The sequence below is a fragment of the Triturus cristatus genome, chromosome 4_1, assembly GCF_964204655.1.
Source record: "Triturus cristatus chromosome 4_1, aTriCri1.1, whole genome shotgun sequence".
Taxonomy (NCBI): domain Eukaryota; kingdom Metazoa; phylum Chordata; class Amphibia; order Caudata; family Salamandridae; genus Triturus; species Triturus cristatus.
In genome coordinates this window covers 558847406-558870904 of record NC_140585.1, presented here as the reverse complement: position 1 = coordinate 558870904, position 23499 = coordinate 558847406, and the positions used below count along the sequence as shown (strand labels likewise).

The 23499-nt window shown below is 47.2% G+C and overlaps 1 protein-coding gene across 2 annotated transcripts in view; it reads right to left on the bottom strand.

Moving 5' to 3' along the window:
• GNAI1 (G protein subunit alpha i1) overlaps positions 1-23499 on the bottom strand; it is a 289814-nt gene that overhangs the window by 234391 nt on the left and 31924 nt on the right. For both annotated transcript variants that reach the window (XR_014981294.1, XM_085652880.1), the window contains exons 2-3: positions 9100-9142; positions 6519-6660 (exon numbers count right to left, since the gene is read on the bottom strand). Coding sequence is in view for 1 of the 2 variants with exons in the window: in XM_085652880.1 (XP_085509006.1) it covers positions 6519-6660; positions 9100-9142 (185 nt within the window). In the remaining variant the exon portion in view is untranslated. The remainder of the gene's footprint in view (positions 1-6518; positions 6661-9099; positions 9143-23499) is intronic.

Here is a 23499-nt window from a genome sequence, read left to right as displayed (position 1 = left end):
AAGTCTTAGGTGCCGTCTTTTGTGTCTTCGGCTCCGAGACCTTGTCGCCGCTGAGAGTCATTTTCTCTTTCGGTTTCGATTTCAGTGCCTGTGCCTTCAGTTTCGGTTTTCCTTGACCGGATGATGGCGCTTTCGAGACAGATGGCTCCGTAGGATAGTTCGAAGCGGGGCTGTAGAACGAGAGGAAAGATCTCGGGTAAGGCCGTGTGGCGATCCCTCGACCTGAGCCTTATCGAGTGCGTCTTCGGGCCCTGCACCGACACATGGGCCTAGCTCATCGTCCGAGCCATCTTCCTCGGCCCCAAGGGCCTCTTCGTCGTCTCCTACCTTATTGACGGCATAATCTTCCTCGACATCTACGATACGCTCGTCTTCGGCATCATAGTTGGATTCACACTCCGAATCTGTATCCGATAGTCCCTCCAGCACTTCAAGGTCCACGACTTCATCTTCGGTCCCGAAGATGTTGTCCGGGTTTGGCGCCGCTTTCTGCGCCTCGAGCCGAGCTGCTCGACGAATGCGAAGAGTTCTTCGATCGGAACCTGGAACACGCCATACAGGTGGCTTTGTCGTGTGTTGGAGAGGCATTTATTGCACACGGGGTGCACGTCGAAGCGAGCATACTTAGCGTTGCAAAGGGGGCAACGCTTAAAGGGGCAATTTGATGTTTCCATCGTCGATCTCGATCGGGCCTCTGGCGTTGAAGGGCAAACTGCTAACTTCGATGCTTTTCTAGAGAATCAACTGTAGAAAAATACTTGGCGCCGAACGAAAACAATACCGACGAGTTTAAAAGCCTTTTGGCTTGACAAAAGTAAAGTTTTCCTAAATACTCAAAGAGCTAAGATTAGGACATCCGAACCCAATGGCGGAAAAAAACAATCTAAGGATGGAGGGGATGCCCATGTGCACTGTAGTCCAGGGGAGGAGCCACCTATCTCGTGATACTTCGAAGACTCTTCCAGGACAACAATATGCAATCATCCGGACCCAACACTAGGCGGCGATCTATGCACAGATATGAATTCAGCAGCCCACATGCCTCGAACGTCCCTGTTTTTCATTGTTACGGTTGAGCATGCGCGCGCATGCTCTCTTTGCACTGTTTACAGCATGTGTTGTCACTGAGGTGAGTGCTGTAGCAAGAAGGAAAATCCTTTGAAGAGAGACATTTTACACGCAGCGCCACCTACGTCATCGTGCCAGCCAAAAACCTACTTTGGATAAAACAATATTTCTTCGTCCTGTAGTTTGTATTCATAGCCATACAAACTTTTCAGTAGACCTTATGCATACCGTGCAAGGATTAATGCATTGCTCATTGCATGTTTTATTCCTAACCAATTGATGCATCTATGTTCTCCATATCAAAGTTATGACTTGACCTTTTGACTGACCTTTCAGATCACGGCAAACTGTTTAGCTGGAAAGGACTTAAAGGAGCAGGGTTAACGCCTGTGAAAGAGGCGAGCAACGCTGCTCGAGCTTTTTCTCAGGTCTTCACACTATTGCACTATGACAGGGGTACTCACAAACTTTCTCTCGGGGGCCAAATTTACAGTGTGGTTTGTGGCAGAGGGCCGCACCGGTGGGGGTGGGGTCAGTGGGGGAGGGGCGGGGCTAGAGCAACAAAAAAAAACTGACCATGAGGTTGAACACAGGCCCCTGCAGCAGACTCCTTCGTCCACTGAGCCACCAGATTCACACATCTCTATCTATCTAGCTCTGGCTCCCTCCCTCCCTCTATCACTCTCCCTCTCTATCTATCTATTTCTCTCTCTCTTTCTGTCTCCCTTTCTCTCTCCCTCCCTCCCTCCCTCTCCGTCTGTGTCTCAGTACCTCCCTCCCTCTAGTCTCTCTCTCTGTCTGTCTCCCTCTGCGTCTCCCTCTCTCCCTCTGTCTGTCTCCCTCTGCGTCTCCCTCTCTCCCTCTGTCTGTCTCCCTCTGCGTCTCCCTCTCTCCCTCTGTCTGTCTCCCTCTGCGTCTCCCTCTCTCCCTCTGTCTGTCTCCCTCTGCGTCTCCCTCGCTCCCTCTGTCTGTCTCCCTCTGCGTCTCCCTCTCTCCCTCTGTCTGTCTCCCTCCCTCCCTCCGCGTCTCCCTCCCTCCGCGTCTCCCTCCCTCCGCGTCTCCCTCCCTCCCTCCGCGTCTCCCTCCCTCCCTCCGCGTCTCCCTCCCTCCCTCCGCGTCTCTCTCCCTCCCTCCCTCCGCGTCTCCCTCCCTCCCTCCGCGTCTCCCTCCTTCCCTCTGCGTCTCCCTCCTTCCCTCTGCGTCTCCCTCCTTCCCTCTGCGTCTCCCTCCTTCCCTCTGCGTCTCCCTCCTTCCCTCTGCGTCTCCCTCCTTCCCTCTGCGTCTCCCTCCTTCCCTCTGCGTCTCCCTCCTTCCCTCTGCGTCTCCCTCCTTCCCTCTGCGTCTCCCTCCTTCCCTCTGCGTCTCCCTCCTTCCCTCTGCGTCTCCCTCCGCGTCTCCCTCCCTCCCTCTGCGTCTCCCTCCCTCCCTCTGCGTCTCCCTCCCTCTCTCTGCGTCTCCCTCCCTCTCTCTGCGTCTCCCTCCCTCTCTCTGCGTCTCCCTCCCTCTCTTTGCGTCTCCCTCCCTCTCTCTGCGTCTCCCTCCCTTTCCTGCAGTGTTTAGTGTTCACGTTTCCAGGTGGGAATTCCCAGAGTCTTCCAGTTCACCCCGGTATGGAGTCTGGGCAATACTTTTGTGGTAGATACTTGTTTGATATAAAATCGCCTCACCTGCAGTCGGCCCTATCCAGAAAATGCAGACGTCCATAGACACTTTTTTTTGGGGGGATCCATTTCACAGGGCAGCAAATAAGGAAAGGAGGAAAGAGAAGGCACTACCCGTTTCCTGGAGTCTTGGTTTTCACTGAGGAGCGAGACCGAAAGAGAGGGAAGACTCGGAGTCTTAGAGGCCGTCACCAGGGCATGTACTCACAGTTTAATTTATAGGGGCTTGGGGAGGCTGTGCGCAGGAGCCAAATGTACATAACGATTAAAAAAACATACCTGTGCAGGCACTGCTGCGAAGGTTCTCCGGGGCTGGAAGGACGTCGTGACACCAGGGGCACAGGAAGCTCACCAAAAGGTCCTTTAAAAGTCAGCTGTAACTAGCGCTAGTTACCGCTGACTTTTAAAGGGCCTGAGCTTCCTGTGACGTCAGAGGCAGGCAGGCCAATCGGAGGAAAGCAGAGACGATGGCCGCAGGAGGAAACGTTGTGATTACGTATTAAACGCGTATTCACGTTTGCTCCTGCGGCCATCTCAGAGAAGTGCACTGTACTCGATCAAGGTCCGCGGGCCGCCAATGAAGGCCTGGCGGGCCGCCAGCGGCCCGCGGGCTGTACTATGAGGAACACTGCACTATGAGATGATACCAATGGCTAGAGTGCACTATACATACCCCAGTAAGGTCACATGACATCTCAGCAGTGACCACGCAAATGTGGGAGGACTGTGTGGTCGGCCAGCCTTTGCGACTCTTAAGACCCTAAGGCAGTAATACCTGGAGAGAAGTGTTTTTTTATACATTTAATTAATTTAGCATTCCGCAGTTTACCTCCCATGCTTTTCTGTCCTGAGCAACATTGGCGAGTTGTACTTTATGTGGTGCTGACGCAGCAGCTATAGAAATGAGCATTGATAAAGCTAGCAAATCTGGCATTTGCTAGCCTGTGATGTTTTATTGATTTTTGGCAAATATATGCTATAGTCCTTAAAAGTGTAAATGTAATAAAAAGTACTAATGCTGCTGTGTAAAGGAGAGGGGTGCCAATAGAAGACCGCAGATTTGTTGTCTAATGCTTCATCTCGGTCTGTGGAGGGAGCTGTCATTGTAGTCCCTTTTCTAGGTCTATGACAGCTGTCAAATAGTCCTACTTTTATGTCGATGGTTACGGCAAACCGTAGTCCTACTTCTATGTCTATGACCTGTCCCCGTTTTTTGTTTTGAGAATCTGGTCACCCTAATTAATGGCCATAGGGACCCTATCCCCCAGAGCTGGCTCATGCTATGTCAGCGGGTGCACACCGACGGGACATAGCACTTTTCCTGCCCGCACTGGTGAAGGTAGGGAAAACGGTGGTGTTCTCACTTGAGGGAGCAATTTCAAAACTCCCATTCATGCTGCAGCAAACACCAAGTCTGGTCCCGGAGAGCAGGAGCCTGAAAAATGTTCCCACCCGCTGCAAGCGGACTTCATTTGTTTTCCTCCCACGGAAAAAGATCAGGACTGCTCACGCCCACAGGAAGCAGCATTTTCAGCTGCTTCCTGCAGGTGGGAGAAACTCCAACTCCTGCGGAGGTCTTACTACTCCCCCCCCACCCTCGTATCCCTCCAACCAAAGTGTAGGGAGTGCCCTGGGTGGGCCCTTTGCACACTGACCAGGGGCTGGGTTCCCCAGGGCTGATATCTGCCTCTGAAGGGTGGCTGTGTGCCCCCACCTCCTTCTTGGAAGATGGCCAGGCCACAGGGGATGGGGTTCCTTAGGCTGAAATCAGCCCTGGGAGGGGGCAGGGTGTCCTCTTCCCCTGTAAATATAGTGATCTCCCATAACCCCTCTGGCCCCCCACCCCCGGCCAAATCTGCTTGGGGGAAAGGGACACGTGCACCATTCCCTAAAGAAATACACCAGTCCCCCGGGCCAAACATCCGGCGTGGAGGGAGCCCACACAAAATGTGCCAGGCTATGGGGTAAGGATGCCGAAATCAGCCCAGGGAGCTAGCTAGGCACAGTACACCCCCCCCCCCCTCCCCTACCCTATTAAATATGATGACGGGCCTTGGGAGATTGGGTCTCCAGGGCCAAAAGCGGCCCCCCATCCCCTATAAAATTCCTGGGATATGGCTTCTCAGGGCAGGGGGCTCGTGGGTTGGCCACTGGGTCTAGCATATGCTAAGCCTTGTCACCAATGGCTGCATTCAAGGAGGGGACCGGGGGAGCAGAGATTGTGTGCTGCAGCAGTTGGATTAACATATGTAATTCAATTTTACTCAACAGCAAGAGAAAAAAACTAGAAATTCACTGGAAAAAATTAGATGTTCTAATTAGGTTTAACTGAAATTCACCACTTATAGGTAACTGGTGTAACTATAACTTGTGCGTATCATTCAATTGTATTTCCTTCAAAACCAACCGCTTTACTGACCCTGCACTGTGTGTTAGGAAGGCTGGCAGTCACCTATCCTGTTCTCTCCCAGGAGGGAAAATTAATCTTTCCGACCTCTCCAGGAAGGTCAGGCAGTATTGGAGGAAGGCTGTCATGCAAACGAACATCAACTTGATTAAGCGAAAAGGTGTGGCCCCTAAAACATCAAGATTGGGAGAAACAGGTCGACTGAATTAATTGGGGATCTAGAGAAGAAAACTTCAGCAAGACCAGAGAGGATCCACATCAAGGAAGAGCCAAACATTTGGAAAAACTGAGAAAAACAAGAAAAAAACCCAAAAATCACGACTTGCACAGTCTTGAAGTACTTGACAGATACGGCTAAGTATCTTGAGCCGCAAAAGGTCCATAGGCCACGTTGAGGCTGAAGACAAGTTCTTCTGGAGTGGTAGGGAAAATGCAAGAGAGCTCCAGAATACCAGTAGTTTAATAACCTTTTCTAAAGCTGCACATAGAACACATCACAAACCCTGACAAATCCCTGCGAAAGGGGCATTGTAAAAGGAGTATTTCATGGGGATTGTCTGATTAGATTAGGAACATGGACTTTGAACCGTATATAGATTCTTTGCTTAAGTAGGTTACTCTCCTCAGCTATTTTGAAGGTTATTTGGAATCTCAACAGACACCTGCAAAGATTACAGGGCATGCCAGAAGGACTTTTACAGCATCAAGGCTAGGATTTCATAATAAACTTTTAATAAACCGCAACATACACTCCCACAAACAGTACCTATATAGTGAATATTTGAAATGGAACACCCTAAACAAACGCCTGCAAATGTCACCCTGTGTTCTAGTTGCTTCAAGGCAGATGTGGAGTGGTATTTAAATGTAGTGATGACTTAAGTAGTTTGCCCAACCAATAACTAAACGTGGGAAGAGAAGGCCATGTAGCAGAACAACAGATACCTTGCACTACGCCTCATCAACAACCCCCTGTACTCCCTTCAGCTGTGTTCAGTATGTAATTTGTGGTACTGGTCTTGAATTGCTAATGACTATGTGCAAATATCTAAACAAAATATTAAACTCTTGCATGGCTGTCCAAAAGCTACAATTAACAGTGCAGTCATTTAGAAAGGTCTAACGGAGGGGCATCTGACTTGTGGCAAAGGAAGCTTGAATACTGGGAACAGGACGTGGGAGTAGGCTTCTAAATTTACTATAGGAACAAAGTTACACTGGGCAGAGATGACCTAAACCTCCCTCCAGAAGAGTGGAGACATTCAAAATTAGTACAGAATGAGGACTTGGGATTGTCTAGTTTCAACTTTAATATGGCCACCAATTAACAGTTAGTGCAAAATGCATGTTCAGCTAAACAGTAACAATACAATTTTACTTACAGCTCTAGAAGGATCACCAAAGTCGATCTTCAATCTTCCCATTGCCCTAATAATAGCAATAATGGACTGTATAGTGTTACTGTAAACAACTGCTTTGTACTGCTTACATTCTTCTTCTGAATACCCAGCTTCATGAATTATCCTGTAGTAAAAAGGAAAATAGGCAGTTTCAATTCCTGAATCTATAACAATAAGATGTATCATTTTAAACAACTGTTCATAAACTTTTCAGTCAAACTGAAATACATACCAGGCTAAGACTAAGGAAAACACAGAAGATAGGGCGATAGAATGGCATATGGTAAGCAAGAGCCTTCATTTATTTCTTTAAAAATGCTTTAAGATAGGTTGCCCTTGCCCCCAAAAGGGACCTGGATACAGCGTAACTCAGCAATCCGGGCACAGTTAGTGCACTAGGGAGGTAGCTGTCCGGTCATTCCTTACCACATTCCAACTAGGACAAAGCTGCCAAATGACTAATAACTTCGTGCTTTTAGGGGAAATGAAGCAATCTTAAGAGTTTAAGGACCTGCTCAGTTTCCAGTCACAGTGCATTCTAGGCAGGGTTTTTTCCTAATCATGGTGTGAAGTGTTATGCATATTTTGCTTTCCTATCTTTGAGAGTTGAAATATATGTAAGTGGTAAGCACTGCATCGGGCTACTTAGCCCACTATTTTTCTTCAAAGGTGAGCACTGAGATTTGTTTTATTCCAATGGGAAACATGGGTCATTTAGTTAGGTGAGATCGGGTCTAATCCACGTGTGGAAATTACACAAAAGCTGTAAGAGACATGTAGACAGCACAAGAGGTTTGAGCCAGCTTAGAGTAGTTAGATACTGCATCAATGTACCTGCCTTATTCAAGGGATTGCACAAGGATAAGCATAATGGAAGCAACGGAGGACATAAATGCATTAATCAATTCCACAAGGGTGCAAAGTTGAACGAGAAAGACAGTCCACCAATGTAGGCCTCCAGGTGAGCAGAAAAGCCACTTGACATAATTGCCCCCGACAGTGTGTATGGTCTCATACTTTCTGAACTTGCTCCACTGTTCTGCTACTTATAAAAACTTTTACTACACTTCAGTAAAGCCAAACTGCCCACCGACAGAGGTAAAACGTAAATAGAAACTGTAAATTCAATTAAGGGAAGTGGGTTAGCTCAAACTGTCATCACGAATACTACCTGTGAACATGTCTTCACTCACTCACGAAGAATCATTTAGGGAGGGTGCCATGTCAATCTTGCACGTTTTCTAAAAAGAGAAAGTGGAACTTGGCTTGTTTTAACTCCAAGAGGAGCTAACAAGGAAAACAGCCACCCATGCTCTAGTCACGAACCGACTGGACTATGGAAACACCCTCTACGCAGGTACTACCGCTAAACTCCAGAAGAAACTCCAACGAATCCAAAACGCCTCAGCCAGGATCATATTAGACATCCCGCGCAACGAACACATCTCCAGTCACCTGAAAGACCTCCACTGGCTACCCGTCAATAAGAGAATCACTTTCCGACTGCTAACTCACGCACACAAATCACTCTACGACATCGGACCAGAATGCCTCAACTCACGACTGTCCTTCTACACCCCCTCCCGCCAACTACGTTCTTCCAACCAAGCCCTCGCCACTGTACCTCGCATCAACAGGACCACCATGGGAGGCAGATCCTTCTCATACCTGGCTGCTAAAACATGGAACTCACTCCCCGCTTACCTTCGCCTCACCCAGAACCACCTGGCATTCAGAAAACAACTTAAAACGTGGATATTTGACAAGTAATCCTCCTCCCCTTTCTAAGCGCCTTGAGACCCTCTGGGTATGTAGTGCGCTATATAAATTCTCTGACTTGACTTGACTAAAACCAGAATGTGCTGCATTTCCCTATCCACCACACAGCCAACCTATACCCCTGGGAACTCGAACCATAATCTCTCTGGGAATGCCCAAGTTAGTAAATTGACAACTGCCCCAATCTCAACACAAAAAGAGAAACGTATTAACCAGTGGATACTAAAATACAAAACACTGTATGCTGCAGAAGAGAGAGAAAGTAACTTGCCTTGCCAGTTCACCATTATGGGTATGTCTTATGAATGGAAACAATATTTCTCCACATCTTCAGGAACTCAGAATCTACTTTTCAAAGGTACGCAATTTCATTCTGCAAGCAATTTATAACAACTTGAATGAAAACAAGCTTTTGAGGGGGGGGAGGGGGGGGGGGTATGGGCATTTTCTCCCCCCCCCCCCCAGTCTGAGATAGTTGCCCAGTAATTAAGATTAAGATGTCCACAGTAAAGAGAAGTTGGCTTCAAAAGAGGTTTGAAAGCTGCGTCACAAGTCGAACTCCAATTCCTTCTTTGAAATGAGGGTGTGTGAGAAATATGCTCCAGAGCAATCAGGACCGGACATGCCATTCATAGAAGCACCTTACACTTGTATGGACCATAGCATAACAGCCTCCAACAGCGGTAAATAATGAAAGTGTTCAAAGGACTGCAGAACATCCGGCATACACAGACCGAAGGATTTCGAAAGAATATAAAAAGTAAAATCAAATTCTGCTACTTACTTCATTTGTTTCACAATTGTACTTTTTCCAGACTCGCCAGCACCTGGGGGATAAAATAAGAAAGATTTAATTGTCACCCTGAAATCATTAAAACAGTCACATACCAAAAAAACCACGAGCATTGGCATAGCAGACAGGTCTCTCCTTTCGGATTTCATTAGCGTTTAGCCATGCAGCACATTATCCTGGGTGCTATGGCGCCAGCGATTGCAGAGCTATACAATTACTACACACTGGGGTATGCAGTCTGATTCAGGAATACATGCTTGCCTCAAGAAACATTTATGGATACATTCTAAGGCTTTTTAGCGCACAGACAGAAAAGAACAGGTGCATCGATTCCAGTCAATGGCACTATAACATTCTGAATGCGAATGCATCTGGCGTATGGAACAGCTTATGGAAAAAAAAAAAAACTGGTGAAGTAAGTTCTTATGAAAGAAACCAGGCGCCCTTCGCCAGAGATTTCCCTTCAAAACACTGCTTGTACCATCAGTTTACCAGGAAGCCCCCCGGTCCCGCCCTCTGACCCAGCCCCCTGGGTATAGGAGTACTGGACATAGCAACAACAAAATGCTCCCATTTGTCAGGTAGAGGGCAAACAATTGTGCCAAATGCAGCAAATCGATAATGCGGAAATCGACCTAGTCACAAAATCTCATAACTCCAGTGGCCCTGATTATATTGTACTGTAGCACGTGTTTAGAGTTTCACACCAGTGGGTTAGTCCAAACTACTGCCAAAGCCAGTTGGGGAAGAGACTACCCAGTGTATGGTTAGGAGTATGTTATAGCGTGGCCTATGTAGGAAGTTGAGCATCCTTCATGAAGTTTAGACGAATGTTTCAGTCTTATGTCTCAGGGGGGCAGATGGTTGTGAGGAAGCTAGAGCAATGCTTTGGTATATACACATCTCTTGTTTGCCCGAATATACATGTGTGGAGTCCGCTTCTTGCATGAACCTGAATAGATGGCAGGGTCGGTGCTTGGAAATAGCCACCATCTCAAAACAGTCTAGAACTCCAGATAATGTGAAAGTTTCTTCAGAAACTGGGAGAGTTGTAGAGACCCACTGTGTGAACCACAAACGATACACTAACAATAGAAGACTTACTAAAGCTAGCGATGATCAGAAATAGACCAGTCTGGATCTGGGGGTTATTCATGGGGCTGGTTGCTGAGATTGTGTTGTAAGAAGACTGATCTAGCACAATGGATGGCCCAGTGGGCAACACAGACTGCCTTGAAGGAAATAGCTGGACAAAACACAGCCAATGAAATGCGTGAAGGAACTGGCAATGACGTAAAGTGATCATCTGGTTGGAGAGGTGCAGCTTAAGGTCTTGTCCCAGACTCCAGTTCCATGCAGATGAGCATGGTATCATACATGATGGTATGAAAAGTAGCAGAGACATCCTGGAATGCTAGAGCATTTCTTCAGTCTTAATCAAAATACCAGCATCACTGTTTCACCACAGCAAAGAAGCAGATTCTGCCCTGTACGAAGTCCTGTAGCACAACTGGGTAAGGTGAAGAACTGACTTGTGATCCGAAAAGATCGCAGCCACCCTGTTTACATACTTCCCCAATCTCGTCGAAGGAAACTGAAGAAATGAAATTGAACTGTAACCAGTGCTTTAAATGGGCCGATACTATAAGGTACTCAGTACCTGCACTTGTTTAATACTACCGGCACTGCACCAGTGTGCTTTTAATAGGAGCGTACCTGCACTTCTCACCATCAAACACTACGCTGGGACACGTAGTACTGCACTTTTATATTTGCATTTCAAGCGCTGCCTGAATTTATTGAAACTGTGTGGGCTCTGCAGAAGCTTTTCTGGGTAGGGAGTAGCCACTGTGAGCTTCATGATGATGGAATACAAGTGTGGAAACTTCTGACCTGCTTAGAAAAGTCATTGGACCGGAGAGTACATAAATGAAATATAACAGATCACGTTAGAAATTCCATTTGCCCAATTACCAATGATTGCTCCTCAGTCCCGTGGTGGGGATAGGTTTTTGGACTTTATTTCTGTTCTGCAGAGAAAAAAACAAAAACAAAAAAAACGAGAAGCGATTCTACTGGTCGAATAAAAATACGAAACAAAACCAACAGAACCACCAACTGGGACCTACACAAACAACTTGGCATTAGGAACCAGTTTTTACCTGCCGCTAGTTTCCCCCACGGAACACGGTTTTCTAATGGTAACCCCGACCGCCTCGTGCCCTTCCAGTCTCGCATGGACTCTTCACGTGTCATGTAGATTGAACGCTGTCATAATGTTTCAAAACTCTCATGACCCTCTTGTATCACACCAACACCCGTCATCATGAAGGTTTCAGTCAGGTGCTTGCACACTCCGGTATGTGTACCAAGGGACCCGACATTAACTTCCAGTAAGGGGTAAATTACTATTTGAACTTCAAGTGGAGAGGATTGCCAGGAAAGTTATTAGACCCTATAGTGATGCTAACACATCATGCGCACGCACGTGCCCACACCCGCACGCACGCGCCCACACCCGCATGCATCCACACTCACACCAGGGGCGTAACAGGCCCCCCGCAGCCCCCGCGCTACGGGGGCCCCTCACTCAGCTTGGGCGGATGGATGCTTGATTTAATTCATGAGGAGGCCGTGGACCAATTAATTTATAAAGAGGCTTGCTTGCTCCAAGCAAGCCTCTTTATAAATTAAATGGTCCACGGCCTCCTCATGAATTAAATGGTGCGCGCCAGGAACAGAGTATTTGGTCAGAAACGGTGATCGATTCCTGCCGCGGTGCGGTTGACGTCACATCCTGCTGCCGGTTGTGGGAGGCTGGCTAGAGGTATTTGCGGCAAATCATGGACCTCGCAGCAGAGCTGCCTGCTTCCACCGTCCCGCCGTATCATGCTCAGCTATCAGAAGAGCTGCAATTAAAATAAAGCACCCCCCCCCCCCCCAACTCGTGCCACGGAAAATTAATTTGCTGAGAAACCGTCCTCGCCACAGAGAGGCGAGTCAGGCTGGTAATCTTTCTTCATTCCTCAATCCCCTGAACAAGTTGGTTCCACCGCCTGATTCATGCCATGTCTGTTCCAGTGCCAAAAACAATGATCGGTCTCCTGAACAATTACCTTATGCTTCACGACAATGAGGTAAAGTATGTCAATTTATTTCAGTGTAATATAGTAGGTTTACGCTTATCTCACCCCAAAAGTAAGTGCTAATGGGCTCCAGCTTGTGCGCACTGTAAAAAATGGCATCTGCAATGTCCTTAAAAAGTTACTAGTAGAGAAACACTCAAGAAAGAGTGATCAGCGGTCCACTGCAGGTCTCAGGTTTGTTACCCTCGCTCACTGCTGAATATATAGTGTTAAGAGGCGTGGTTTCCTGAATTGAGTTGGAATGAAATGCGACCCGGACCGTGGACATTTAAAGACATTTTATTTCAGCAATACTGAAAGCGGGGACGGATTACCTGTATTTATTGGCAGCCAGGTGCTTTAGAACAGATTATAAATCCTGAGGATGCTGGCGTCAGATATATGGAAATACGGCAGCATATTAATTATTAATTTCAAGTAACTGTGTGCCTAGGGTTAATTATAAAGCGCTCTGATACCCCATAGAGTCTGTTCGCGCTATAGAAAATGGCAAAGTAAAATAAACATGTACTTGGAGACTGAACCTCAATGCTAAACGTAAGCACCACGAGGCCTGCTTCACTAGATAGCCAGAGGCCTGCTGAGCAGCAAAAGCCTTAAACTGGAGTGAACAGAGACAGGGGTCTTGTGCACACAGTGTCAGAGCCATGGGGCTGGATGACATATCTGAGGCGTGCTGCACAGTTTGAGGCCTGGGCGCACTGTATGCAGTCTGAAGCTTGCTGCACACAGACATCCAGCCGCATGTAGGCAGAGTCTGAAAGATGCGGCCTGAGGCATGATCTCTAAGGTCTGCTGCACCCAGTTATATCGTAGACACAGTCGCAAGCCTCCTGCACACAGAGCAACATGCACAGCTACACTGTACACAAACGCAAGCCTCTTGCACCCATACAGCATAGCGCACAGTTCACTGTGCACACAGAGAAGCCTCCTGCATGCACATGGCACCGTGCACAGCTAAAGTGTGAGCGGACCACGCCCCCCCCGGCAACGCGGGGACTGCGGTGGCCTGTGTCATGCCCCTGCCACCCTGGAGAAGGGCACAGCGTTGACCCAGTGCTTTGCCCACTACCAGGTTTGGAGCAGTGCTTAATTTGCAGAAAAATAAGTGCCAGGGCTGTCCTCGGGAGGACACTGCACCTTACACAAGACATTGCCCCCGCCAACGCAGCCAATGATAGTGACAGCACAAGTACTAACATTCACACTCTTACAAGTGTGACAGTTCGGACTGTTTCAGGCCCTAAAACGATAAGAATTTCTTGGGTGGTATGAAATATTCGATTTTAATGTACATTGAGTTCATAATTAACTGTTGTTGGGGTCATCTCTAAATTAGCCAGACAGTATGGTATGTCTGAGCTATGTGCTATATAAGCTCAACCCAGTGAGCGCTGTTACATGTCTGCGTGTGGTGTACATTATTGAAAAGTCTCGTTGGGTGCTACAGTCAGCTGTATGCTCTATGTGAGGTGCTCGGTCAACATACCTTTGTTAACTGGTTACCGAGGCTTAGTTTTTTTCTGGTTCCAGTACCCCCCCTGGGCCCCCACTCTGCCTATACCTTGCATTTGAAATTTACATTTACTACTGTAGTGTGAGAATGCATTTCATGAAAGGGAATATAAAGTAGGGTTGCCAAAAGAAAAATGCCAGCTATGTGTTTAAAGAGCCTGGAAAGACCTCGTCTTGGCACTAAATAGGTTTATAAATATAAAAGTATGTATTCATTTGTAATGTGACTTTTCGGTCTTTGTTCCCTTTAATTATCAGTCATGGATCTCTTCATTCAGGCAGCCTTAGAACACAATTAAAGTGCATTCTATTTATATTTGTTGCTCGAAGTATGCATAGATAAGTGCTGAAAATACGGCTTTAGGTGACTGCTTATTGTTGTCGGTGGGACAAAGTGGTAGGTGGAGGACCGGGCCGCTGGGGGGGGGGGGGGGGGGGGCCTCATGGTGCTTTGCTGGGGCCCCCTCAGGTTTCGTTACGCAACACACTCACGCACAAGTACGTACATGCACACAGAGCCAAATGTACACAGCATTAAAACTCCCACTCACATGTACGCACACACAAATCCACACATGCGGACAACCAACGGCAAAAAGAAAATTAATACTGGAGACACCTAAAAGGAGACTGTTAGAGATCTCTAAACAGACCAGATCGGACACTCGAGACGGACGTGGGGCCACTAAAGAGCCTAGATGACACATTTACACCTGACATATGAAAACGAAATATCTCTGTATGAACTATGAGAGACTCGCATTTGACTTGTGACAACTAGGGAGCTGTGCAGAGACCGCAAGGAGGCAATCATACCCAACATAGATGGATCAGCTAGAAAGCAGTGAATCGATTGAGAATATGGCACACCTTACATGGGGCAACTAGTGAGTTCTGGATAGATGGCGTGAGACATTCAGGCATGACCAAGAATAGACTGGGTGAGACAGTCACCTGAAGTGGGGCAGGTAAAAAGTTCAGAATATGTACTGTGAAATACTCACGTCTGACCTGCGACTGATATTTAAAGCAGACAAAGACATTTACAGCGGACTAGAGAACTACAAATAGCCCTCGTGAGACAATCGCACAGGGCACGGGACAGTTTGCATCTCGGATTGAAAAACGGTAGACACGCCAACAGGAGGACTGCTACAGAGCCCGGCATTGGCTTAATGAAATATAAACACATGGCATGAGACAGCCTGGAAACTGCCTTTTGTTAGAGTTTAATGGGGAGTAGATGTTGGACATGTGCGGAGGTGGGAGGAACAAAGACTGCAATAAAATGCAAGCAGCTATGGGACTGAAGTGGAGCATGCACCCAAAGTGCAACACGAGCAGGGAAGAAATAAAAAAAATAGTCCTCCAAACGAATGATAAACAACCAAAGAGTAAAGATACAGGACTTGGTACCTGCTCCAAGGGAGTAAACTAAAGAGTAAAAGGAGTGACAAAGAGGCAGGACTGACCACTAGCAAGCAAAGATTTTTAAAGGACACAAACTAACAAATTGAAGTCAGTAGGCGGGATGTAAGCCCACAAAGAAGTACATACTAAAGTATAAACAAGAGGTCTCGAATGCTTGACCTGAAAAAATAGAAAAAGAAAGAAAAATATCCAAGAACAAACTGAATCGCCACTATGGGGTTGCGGCTCTGAATCAGGAGCACACAGGGAACTTGCTAATAATAACTACACTATATGCTAACAGTAATTATCCATGGAATTCGCTAACATGATTATAGAGAGCCATTTAATCAGGTCTTGATTAGTGCAGGAAATCTGCCTTATTTGGCACGTCGCCCTTATTTACCACCTTTTTCTGGACCCTCTGTGTGCAGACATTAGTACTCTGTATTTAATACCCGTTAGCCAGTAGTATGGGGCCTGGCCTCCACCTTTTTAACATGGTCGATTGGTATACTCAGTAGTAGTATATTTTACTTGTCTACATGTCCCGATATAGGATATGGTGTACCAACAGCCTGGAAGTTAAATGTTACTAGTGGTCTGAAGCACCTATTGTGCCATCCACTATAGTGGCAGTGCAAACACTGCTTCAAGCCTATCCTTTTAGTCAGTATCAGTGTGAATAGCATTTTTTGTACTGTCAAATGAACCACTTTGACAAGTCAAAATCTCCCTTTTAAATATAAGTACCGCTTTGTAGGGCTTGAAGCCCACAAGGCATGGTGTGTGGAATTTAAAAGTAGAGCATGTAGTAATGTACTGTTAACATGGCCTTACAGTGACTAGCACCCAAAAGCTATGTTTCACTGTAGCAGGCCTATCTGTTCTATGTAGAAAGCCAGAGTGCCGATAAAAATTCCTACTGTTTTATCTCGGGAATAGGACATGCTATAAAAATAAATACCTAACTTAGTTATTAAAAATCCAATAAAATGGTGATGTCAGATTTTATTACGCAAAAGTTAAAAAAGTTACCTTTTTCTACCTGAGGCTCCTGAAGGGTAAATTTGCATTTGCGCTCCCAATTCTGCCAGCCAGCATTTGGCATTTGAATAGCTGTGAAAAAGTTATGAAATGCTTCTCGGGCGCAAACAGGCTGAACTGAATGGGCAGATATTACTACTGTGAACTTGACGAAATATGCAGGGTGGGGCTTGAGCACCCTTTTTGACACCAGTGTCCAATACTGTATCAAATCCTGCTTGACAGGTCTGCTGGGTTTTACAAATAATACTGGGGGACACACTTGAAATAAAGTAAAGCAGGAAGCCAAAAGACTTCTTTTGTATCCACTAGCTGGAAAACCCTACTTCTGTTCTACCAGGATTCGGTCTCTGGGTTTACTGTGGGTGTAGTGACTGCCCCAAACAGGATTTCAGTGGTGTTACATGTGGAAGAACACTAATATTACGATAGTATACTCCCTACACACAAGCCCTCAGAGCCCAAGTTTGGTGCAGATGAAGACTTGCGCCATCATGAAAATGTCCAAAGTGGGTAGGGTTAGCCCTAGGAACCTTTACCCCCATTGGTTAAGGAACGTCGGAGTCATTCCCACCCACTAGCTCATGCCAGGAATAAATGCAGGAGCCCTAGGCATACACTTCAAAACACTCCATTCTATAAATATTAATTCCACTGCCACACCAGAAAGGTTTATAAGCATTACATCAAATATTGATATAGGTTTTAACTCCTCAAGTTTTTCCTGATGTGGAATTGGAGAATGGAAGTGTAAAACTTGTCAGGGGAAAAAAGAACCTACTTAGATCTTTTTAAACTGTACAACACTGCTTCTTAACCAAATACACATCATGGTTGCATGGGGCATATCAACCATTCATCTACCGCAGGCTTCTCCAACGAGAAGCTCGTGAGCTATTGGTAGCTCTCCATGTACCTGTAAGTAGCTCACCTGTGTGCAGCCTAGTCATCTAAATTAAAAGCTTGTGCTTTCTTGAATATAGGTGTACAAAAATTGAAAAGCATGCATTTGAGACGAAAATGTGTGTATTTTCAGAACTCATAAGCTGATATGTGTAGAAAAATGGTTGAATTTCCGAAATATCTAAAGCTCATATTTGAATGAGAAAAATGGAATGGTGTTGGGGAGATTTGTTACGAATATTAACTTGGTGGCAGGGCATTGCACCTACGGCTGTTATGAATAACCAAAGTAGAGGCATTCCACATTGAAAAAACATTTTCACATAACTTCTAGCAACCATGCCTGGTGGACGTGCATAAGATGGACACTAATGTAATGTTGTCTGATGTGGTCTATTACTTCTCAAATATTAGTGGTTCAGGAGAATTTATTAACCGTAAGAGGCACTTATTACAGAAAAGGTTGGAGATCTCTGATCTACCACCTTATGTGGTATCATTTCTCTAAAATTAAAGCAGAAAAGGCAAACTATAGAGAAACTGCACCACATCCCAGGAACAGAGAAAATGTAATAGACTATCATTCTCTACTGGAGATTAAAAGTTACAGCTTTTCAAAGGAAGACTTTCATCCTTTAGTGCTATGCCAAAGTGCCAACTACATGTCTTATTTAACTGGTCATACAATTGCTTGGATTACTAGTTAAATTTCCATTTAGCTTAAAAGATCAAACAGTTTTATGGTCCTAAATTTGGTGGATTTCTTAACGCGTACGCTTAGGGTATAGAATGTGAAGATTCCTCATCAATGAGTGAATGAAGAGCTAAATGGATCAAGCGTCCTAATTAGCAGCAAGTTTGTAGCTCAAACATCTTTTAATTGCAGTTTGCACTTACAGATTCCTTGCCGTTTTCATTTGTTAGAGTAGATAGCGGAGCAGGAGGATTAAATTAAATGGATCGCAAATATTTGCAGGCAACCATCTTGAATTTAGTATTATGCACAAGTAACCATGTTTCAATTTTGGACAGCAAGTATTCCATAGGAACACCGCCATTATGCCAAGAATTTTCCTGGAGGCACCCCCAATTCTATATACATTTTTGCCCTGCATAGTAGATAGTACAAATGCTACGATCAGCAGTAACTGCCCAAGAATAGCATTATGTTGGGTCAGGGCATCTCCCAGTAAAGCACGACCTCAAGCAAAGGTGGCCTGCACCTCACTTGCAAGAAGGATAGAAGTCGTTTACTAAAGTCCCTGGCTTATCTGGGTGCCGTGTCAGTTTGCTGCTATTAGTTTGGGATTTCGGACTAGAAACACAGAATTGTGCTGTGGTGATGTTGAGTGGAATGGTTGGTGGGTATGTGGTGTGCCATTTTGCCACCATATATGAATTTCAGACCCTACTTGAGACTCCATAGGTAGACATATCTAACGCAACATTCACCTTTATGGTAACAGACACGAGCATTATGATTCTACTGTCAATTGATAACAATCCAAAAAAACAAATTTCCTAATATTCACCCTAGGGAAGGCAAGATGACAAAGAACGAAATCACAGGATATTATGTGCCAATGAAACGATCTAATAATATATCTCCACTGGCTTCTCAGTAACACCTTTCTGATGCATAGTTAGGCTTCAACCACACGTTTGATTCTTGCTCAAACTATCCCTTTTTTGAATCAACTCCTTAAAGCAAAATATTAACCTAAGGGAGGGTTATTAGTCATAATTACCACAAAAGAGCCATGCTAGCCTATAGTAGCGAGAAAAACAATACCTTCCTGAAACTTATAGCATTTAAGTTAATGATTTAATTTTGAAATGCATTATAATTTGATACAATTACAGAATTCGATCTGACACAGTCACAATAAGGCATAATACGCCCCTCACTCAGGGAGTTGGGATAACAGTTAATCCCTCATGAGAAGACTGTCAGAATGAATGGAGCCAATTTTCAGCACTACCTAGCATCCCCTAAACACAAGAGTGCATAGCTGTTTTAAGGGTGTTTTAGACTTCCTTATAGGAGGGTTCATCCCTCTGTTGGTAGTGATGAGAGGATAAGTACTGTCTTAATATCAGACTTGCGCAATACACTGTTAAAGGCCTCCACGCTAAAGCAGGTCTTACAATGTGGCGGAAGGACTATTCTCTGTTTTCTTACCTTAAGCTCAAGACACAGATATGGTGGTGGAAACTACAGGAAATTTAGTAGGAGCGGAAAGCACTGTGCAGCAATGCCTTGGTGTGGCATCAGGTAAAAGAGAGTGGGCTGGGAGGTCAAAACTTATGTCTTTGCTCAAACGGAGATGGCTCAAGAATTTCTCAGCAACCACAAACTGGTTGCAATCAAAAACAATCATTTACAATGCAATAGGTTTCGCAATGGTGATATTTTGAGCTATTGGCATTGTAAATGGCAATGCCTTTTATAATATTAAAAGGCATAGTCATTTACAATATCAATAGGTCAAACCGGCAAAAACAAGACCTATTGCATTGTAGAGCGCGGTGTCCATCAAGCTGCGCGGCGCGCTATACATAGTTAAAGAAAAGAATGGTGGGGCGTGGCCGGGCTGTCGATGGAGTAGGATGTGCCTTGCTGCAGCTCTGTTCTAGCGCAGCCGGCCTAGACACATTTCACAGCATCGGGACCTTGTGGAGGAGCCCTTCCTGACCTACCACACATCATCAGCTGCCTCCTGCGGGTACCGGCTGCCTTGCTCTGGGCTGTGCGCCTCGGGGGGACGAAGCCTGCTGGACCCGCCATCTTTAAGACCGGCAAGAGTGGAGGCCGCAAACTCTGGGGGATGGGAGTGGGCCTCTGGGATATCTCAGGTTTCCTGCAGGGTCCCCCTGCACTTTAGAGCCTGTACACGCGAGGGCCGTTCCCCCGCTGCTGCCCTACTGACGGTGTGAGGGCAGCCTGTCCAGCAGTTCTGAGGCGCCGCCATCTTGGCCTCACCTTCTCCCCGCCGAGGATATCAAGGGCCGGATCGGGCCCGGGAAACAACGCAGCAGACCCCTATCACTGGCCTGAGTGGAGTCGGAGGGCGGGCTGAAAGACAACGGGTTTCCTTGGTGGCTGTCGGACCGGGGCCGCACCTGGAGCACATCGCTGGGCCTTACTGTTCCCCCAGGCACTCATACATCAGGGAGTAGTGCAGTCTGGTTGAGGCCTGCTGGACAAACCACTGAGCCTGCATCTGGGACAATTACTGAGGGCAGGTGGGACAACCGTTGAGGTGAGGCAATTCCCTGACTTGTTCATTGTCAATACTACACCGAGCTGGGGCGGGGTGATCGGCCACACTGTCTGGTGGCATCTGTCTCCCCCGCCACCCGAGTGATTGAGCATGACAGACCTTGTAGCCTGGGCCTGGCACCCAGCATTGGTGAGCGGGCCTGCCTGGGGCCATTGGTTGCCCAGAGGGACTGCCGGGGCCCTTCCTTCACTTGCTGCACAGCTGGTGGCCCCTTGTCTCGCTGTAGAACCCCTCTGTAATTGTGGGGTGGGGGGGGGGGGTGAGGGGGGGGGGAAGCCGCCCTGGAAATCTTGGAAGCCCATGGCACTGCAGAGGACGGGGGCGCTTGGCGTGGGGCAGGAACGTATGGTCACATTATTGAGCAGCGTGCACCTGCCCCCCCCCCTCTTATCTTCTCGACTTGTGGTGGTTGATTGTTGCCTGATCCTGAGGCCACCGGATAGTGTCTTGCCAATTTTGACCTCCCGCACACGAGCCGGAGGGTCGGGGCTAGTGCCCCTCTCTGGCTCGCTCCTCCTGTTGGGCCGAGTGACCTAGCAGTCTGGATTTCTACCCGAGGTACTCTGAGCACGCAAGCCCATATCCTTGTTTGGTTCCGGACCACTCCATGGGTCGCTTCACTTGCCTCCTCCCCCCCACTAGACTCCAAGGAAGGCAAAGTAGGGACATGCCTCTGAGCTGCTGCTTTGTGCCTCAAGAGACTTTTGCCCTTAACTGGGGGATACCTTTTGGTGTGCGGTGCCCACATACTCCCCTCTTGCCCTTTTAAGAAAATCGTTTGGAGACCCTGGACCTATAGCTCTATACACTTGGCCATGGAACGACAGTGCCTGCTCCAGGGGAGGTCGTCCATCAGCGGGGTCTCCATGGAGCCTGGGTCCTGGGAGACCATGCCTCGTGCTAAAGCAGGAATGGAGGCACCTGCCGCACCCTCCAGGGACGCCACAGTCCCAGCCATGTGGCTGAAATAGAGCTCCTATGCTTCGGCCCCGCCAGCCCCTCACCGGACCCCCTACTTCCAGAGAGTCCGCTTCAAATCCTCTCACGCAGGCCTTTATGACCAATTTGTTTAGGAAATAAAAGCAGAGCTTGGCTCCCTCAAGTCAGATTTTAAAGCCTGCCTCCATGATCTTAGGCGAGATGTAGTGGAAATCTGCCGCAGGGTTAATGATAATTGAATGCACTCTGGATTCGAGAATGGAGGATCAGGAGGATCTATGGCTCCGGGTGAACACGCTGGAGCAACATATAGAACTCCAAATGAAACAGGAGGACTTTGAATACAGGAGCAGGAGGAACAACTTCCGCATTAGGAGAATTCCTAGGAGCGAAGAGGGTTCAGATATCAAGATGTACACAGCAGATCTGCTTCAGGCTGTTATAGGTGACAACGGTGCTTCCCCACTCCCCCTAGAGACCACCGGGTGGCATTTTGTGCCAGGCACTTACTCAGGTGAATTTCTTTACAGAGAAAGAAGCAATCCTGCCTGCAGCCCGAGACAGTGCGGAGCTTACTTACAATGGCAAACGCATTCAGATCTTCCAGGACCTCTCCGTGGTGACACATCAGTGTCGTGGGGTGTTTAAAACTGTCACTGACAAGCTGCAGGAACTCAATATCAAGAACCAATGGGGCCATCCCTTTGCCCTGATCTTTACATGGGAAGGCAAACGTAAATCTATTTGATCACTGCAGGAGGCTGAACAACTGCTCTATATCACGACGGTATCTCGCCTCACCAGCCCAGATCAACGCCACACATGGCTGAGAGAACCCCTACATTCAGAAGGTCTCACGCCCATGACAGCCCCCAGACCAAAGGAAAATCAACCCCCCAAATTACGCAGGACATTATACAGCATCTACGCTCAATGGATGACGCTCAATAACCCACACACTCCTTCGGCCTCTGTGGCATCCCCCCCCTACCCACACCTTGATTGAGACAATTAGAAGGCATGCATCGATCTGTCCCGGGCATCTGCCTGGAGGCCCCCTTACCATTGCATGTCGACGTGAGGCGTGTAGGACACAATGCCCGTGTTGGCAGGAGCAGCTGCCCCCCACTCTCACAGCGATGCATGCCTGGAACTGATGTAACGCTCTCTCTGGTCCAAGAGAGATTACTTATTAAATGATTTTGATCGTCGGCTGCGGGGCCCAGAGGCCAGAACTTGCAGGGAAGATTCTCGCCCACACCCCCCCATTCAACAAGTCCCAGAATGGACCTAGGCATCACCAATGTACCATCCCAGGACTTGAATGGCTATCCATGGCCAGTTGGCCTTTTTGTATTTGTTACGATTGTTGCTCTACCCTCTCTCCTTTACTTTGACCCTGACTATACCTTCTCCCACTTCCATTGTCTGTACTCGCGTCTAGGTTACTTCTCATCACTCTCCCTTCTCCGGTCCCTCGAGTCAACAAATATATCTGACATATGCATCTCAGACCATGCGCATGACAACATGACCCTGAGAGTTTGGGAGAGAGCCCAACTCTGATCCATGTTGGAGGCTACCTCCCTCTTATCCTCATATCCTACACAATCCAGTCAATGTTGCGGAGCTCCGGCAAGTGATCCAAGCCTATTTTGAGATTAACACCACCTCTCAAACTGACGAACAGCGGGCATTTCATATTTTCTACTGTGCCCTCTACGGCTGAAGAGACAATTTCCCCAGACGCTGTGGGCCCCTTCCTTCCCCATGGCCACATTTAGACCCGACATGCACTCCTAGCTTGGAATCTCCCGTTCAAACTAGACTAGGTGCGTCTGGCACTGAAAGCCCTGCCGATGGGTAAAACCTTCGATATGCTCACCCACTTATAACACAGACCGCGTAACAAGCCAAGTAAAAGGTCGAGTCATTACGGGAGGTAACAAATGCAGACAAGGCAGTACTAAGGAGGGACTAACGAGCCTATTTATGAATCAGAAGCCAGCATTTACAAAGGACAATGACACGGCAATGAAAAATATGAGTGGAGAATAGGAGGGACTTCCAGTGCGTACTCCAATACAGCACGTCTCGCAGATCAAGCAGCACATGTTCACTGCCACAGGCGCCAATGGGGTGAT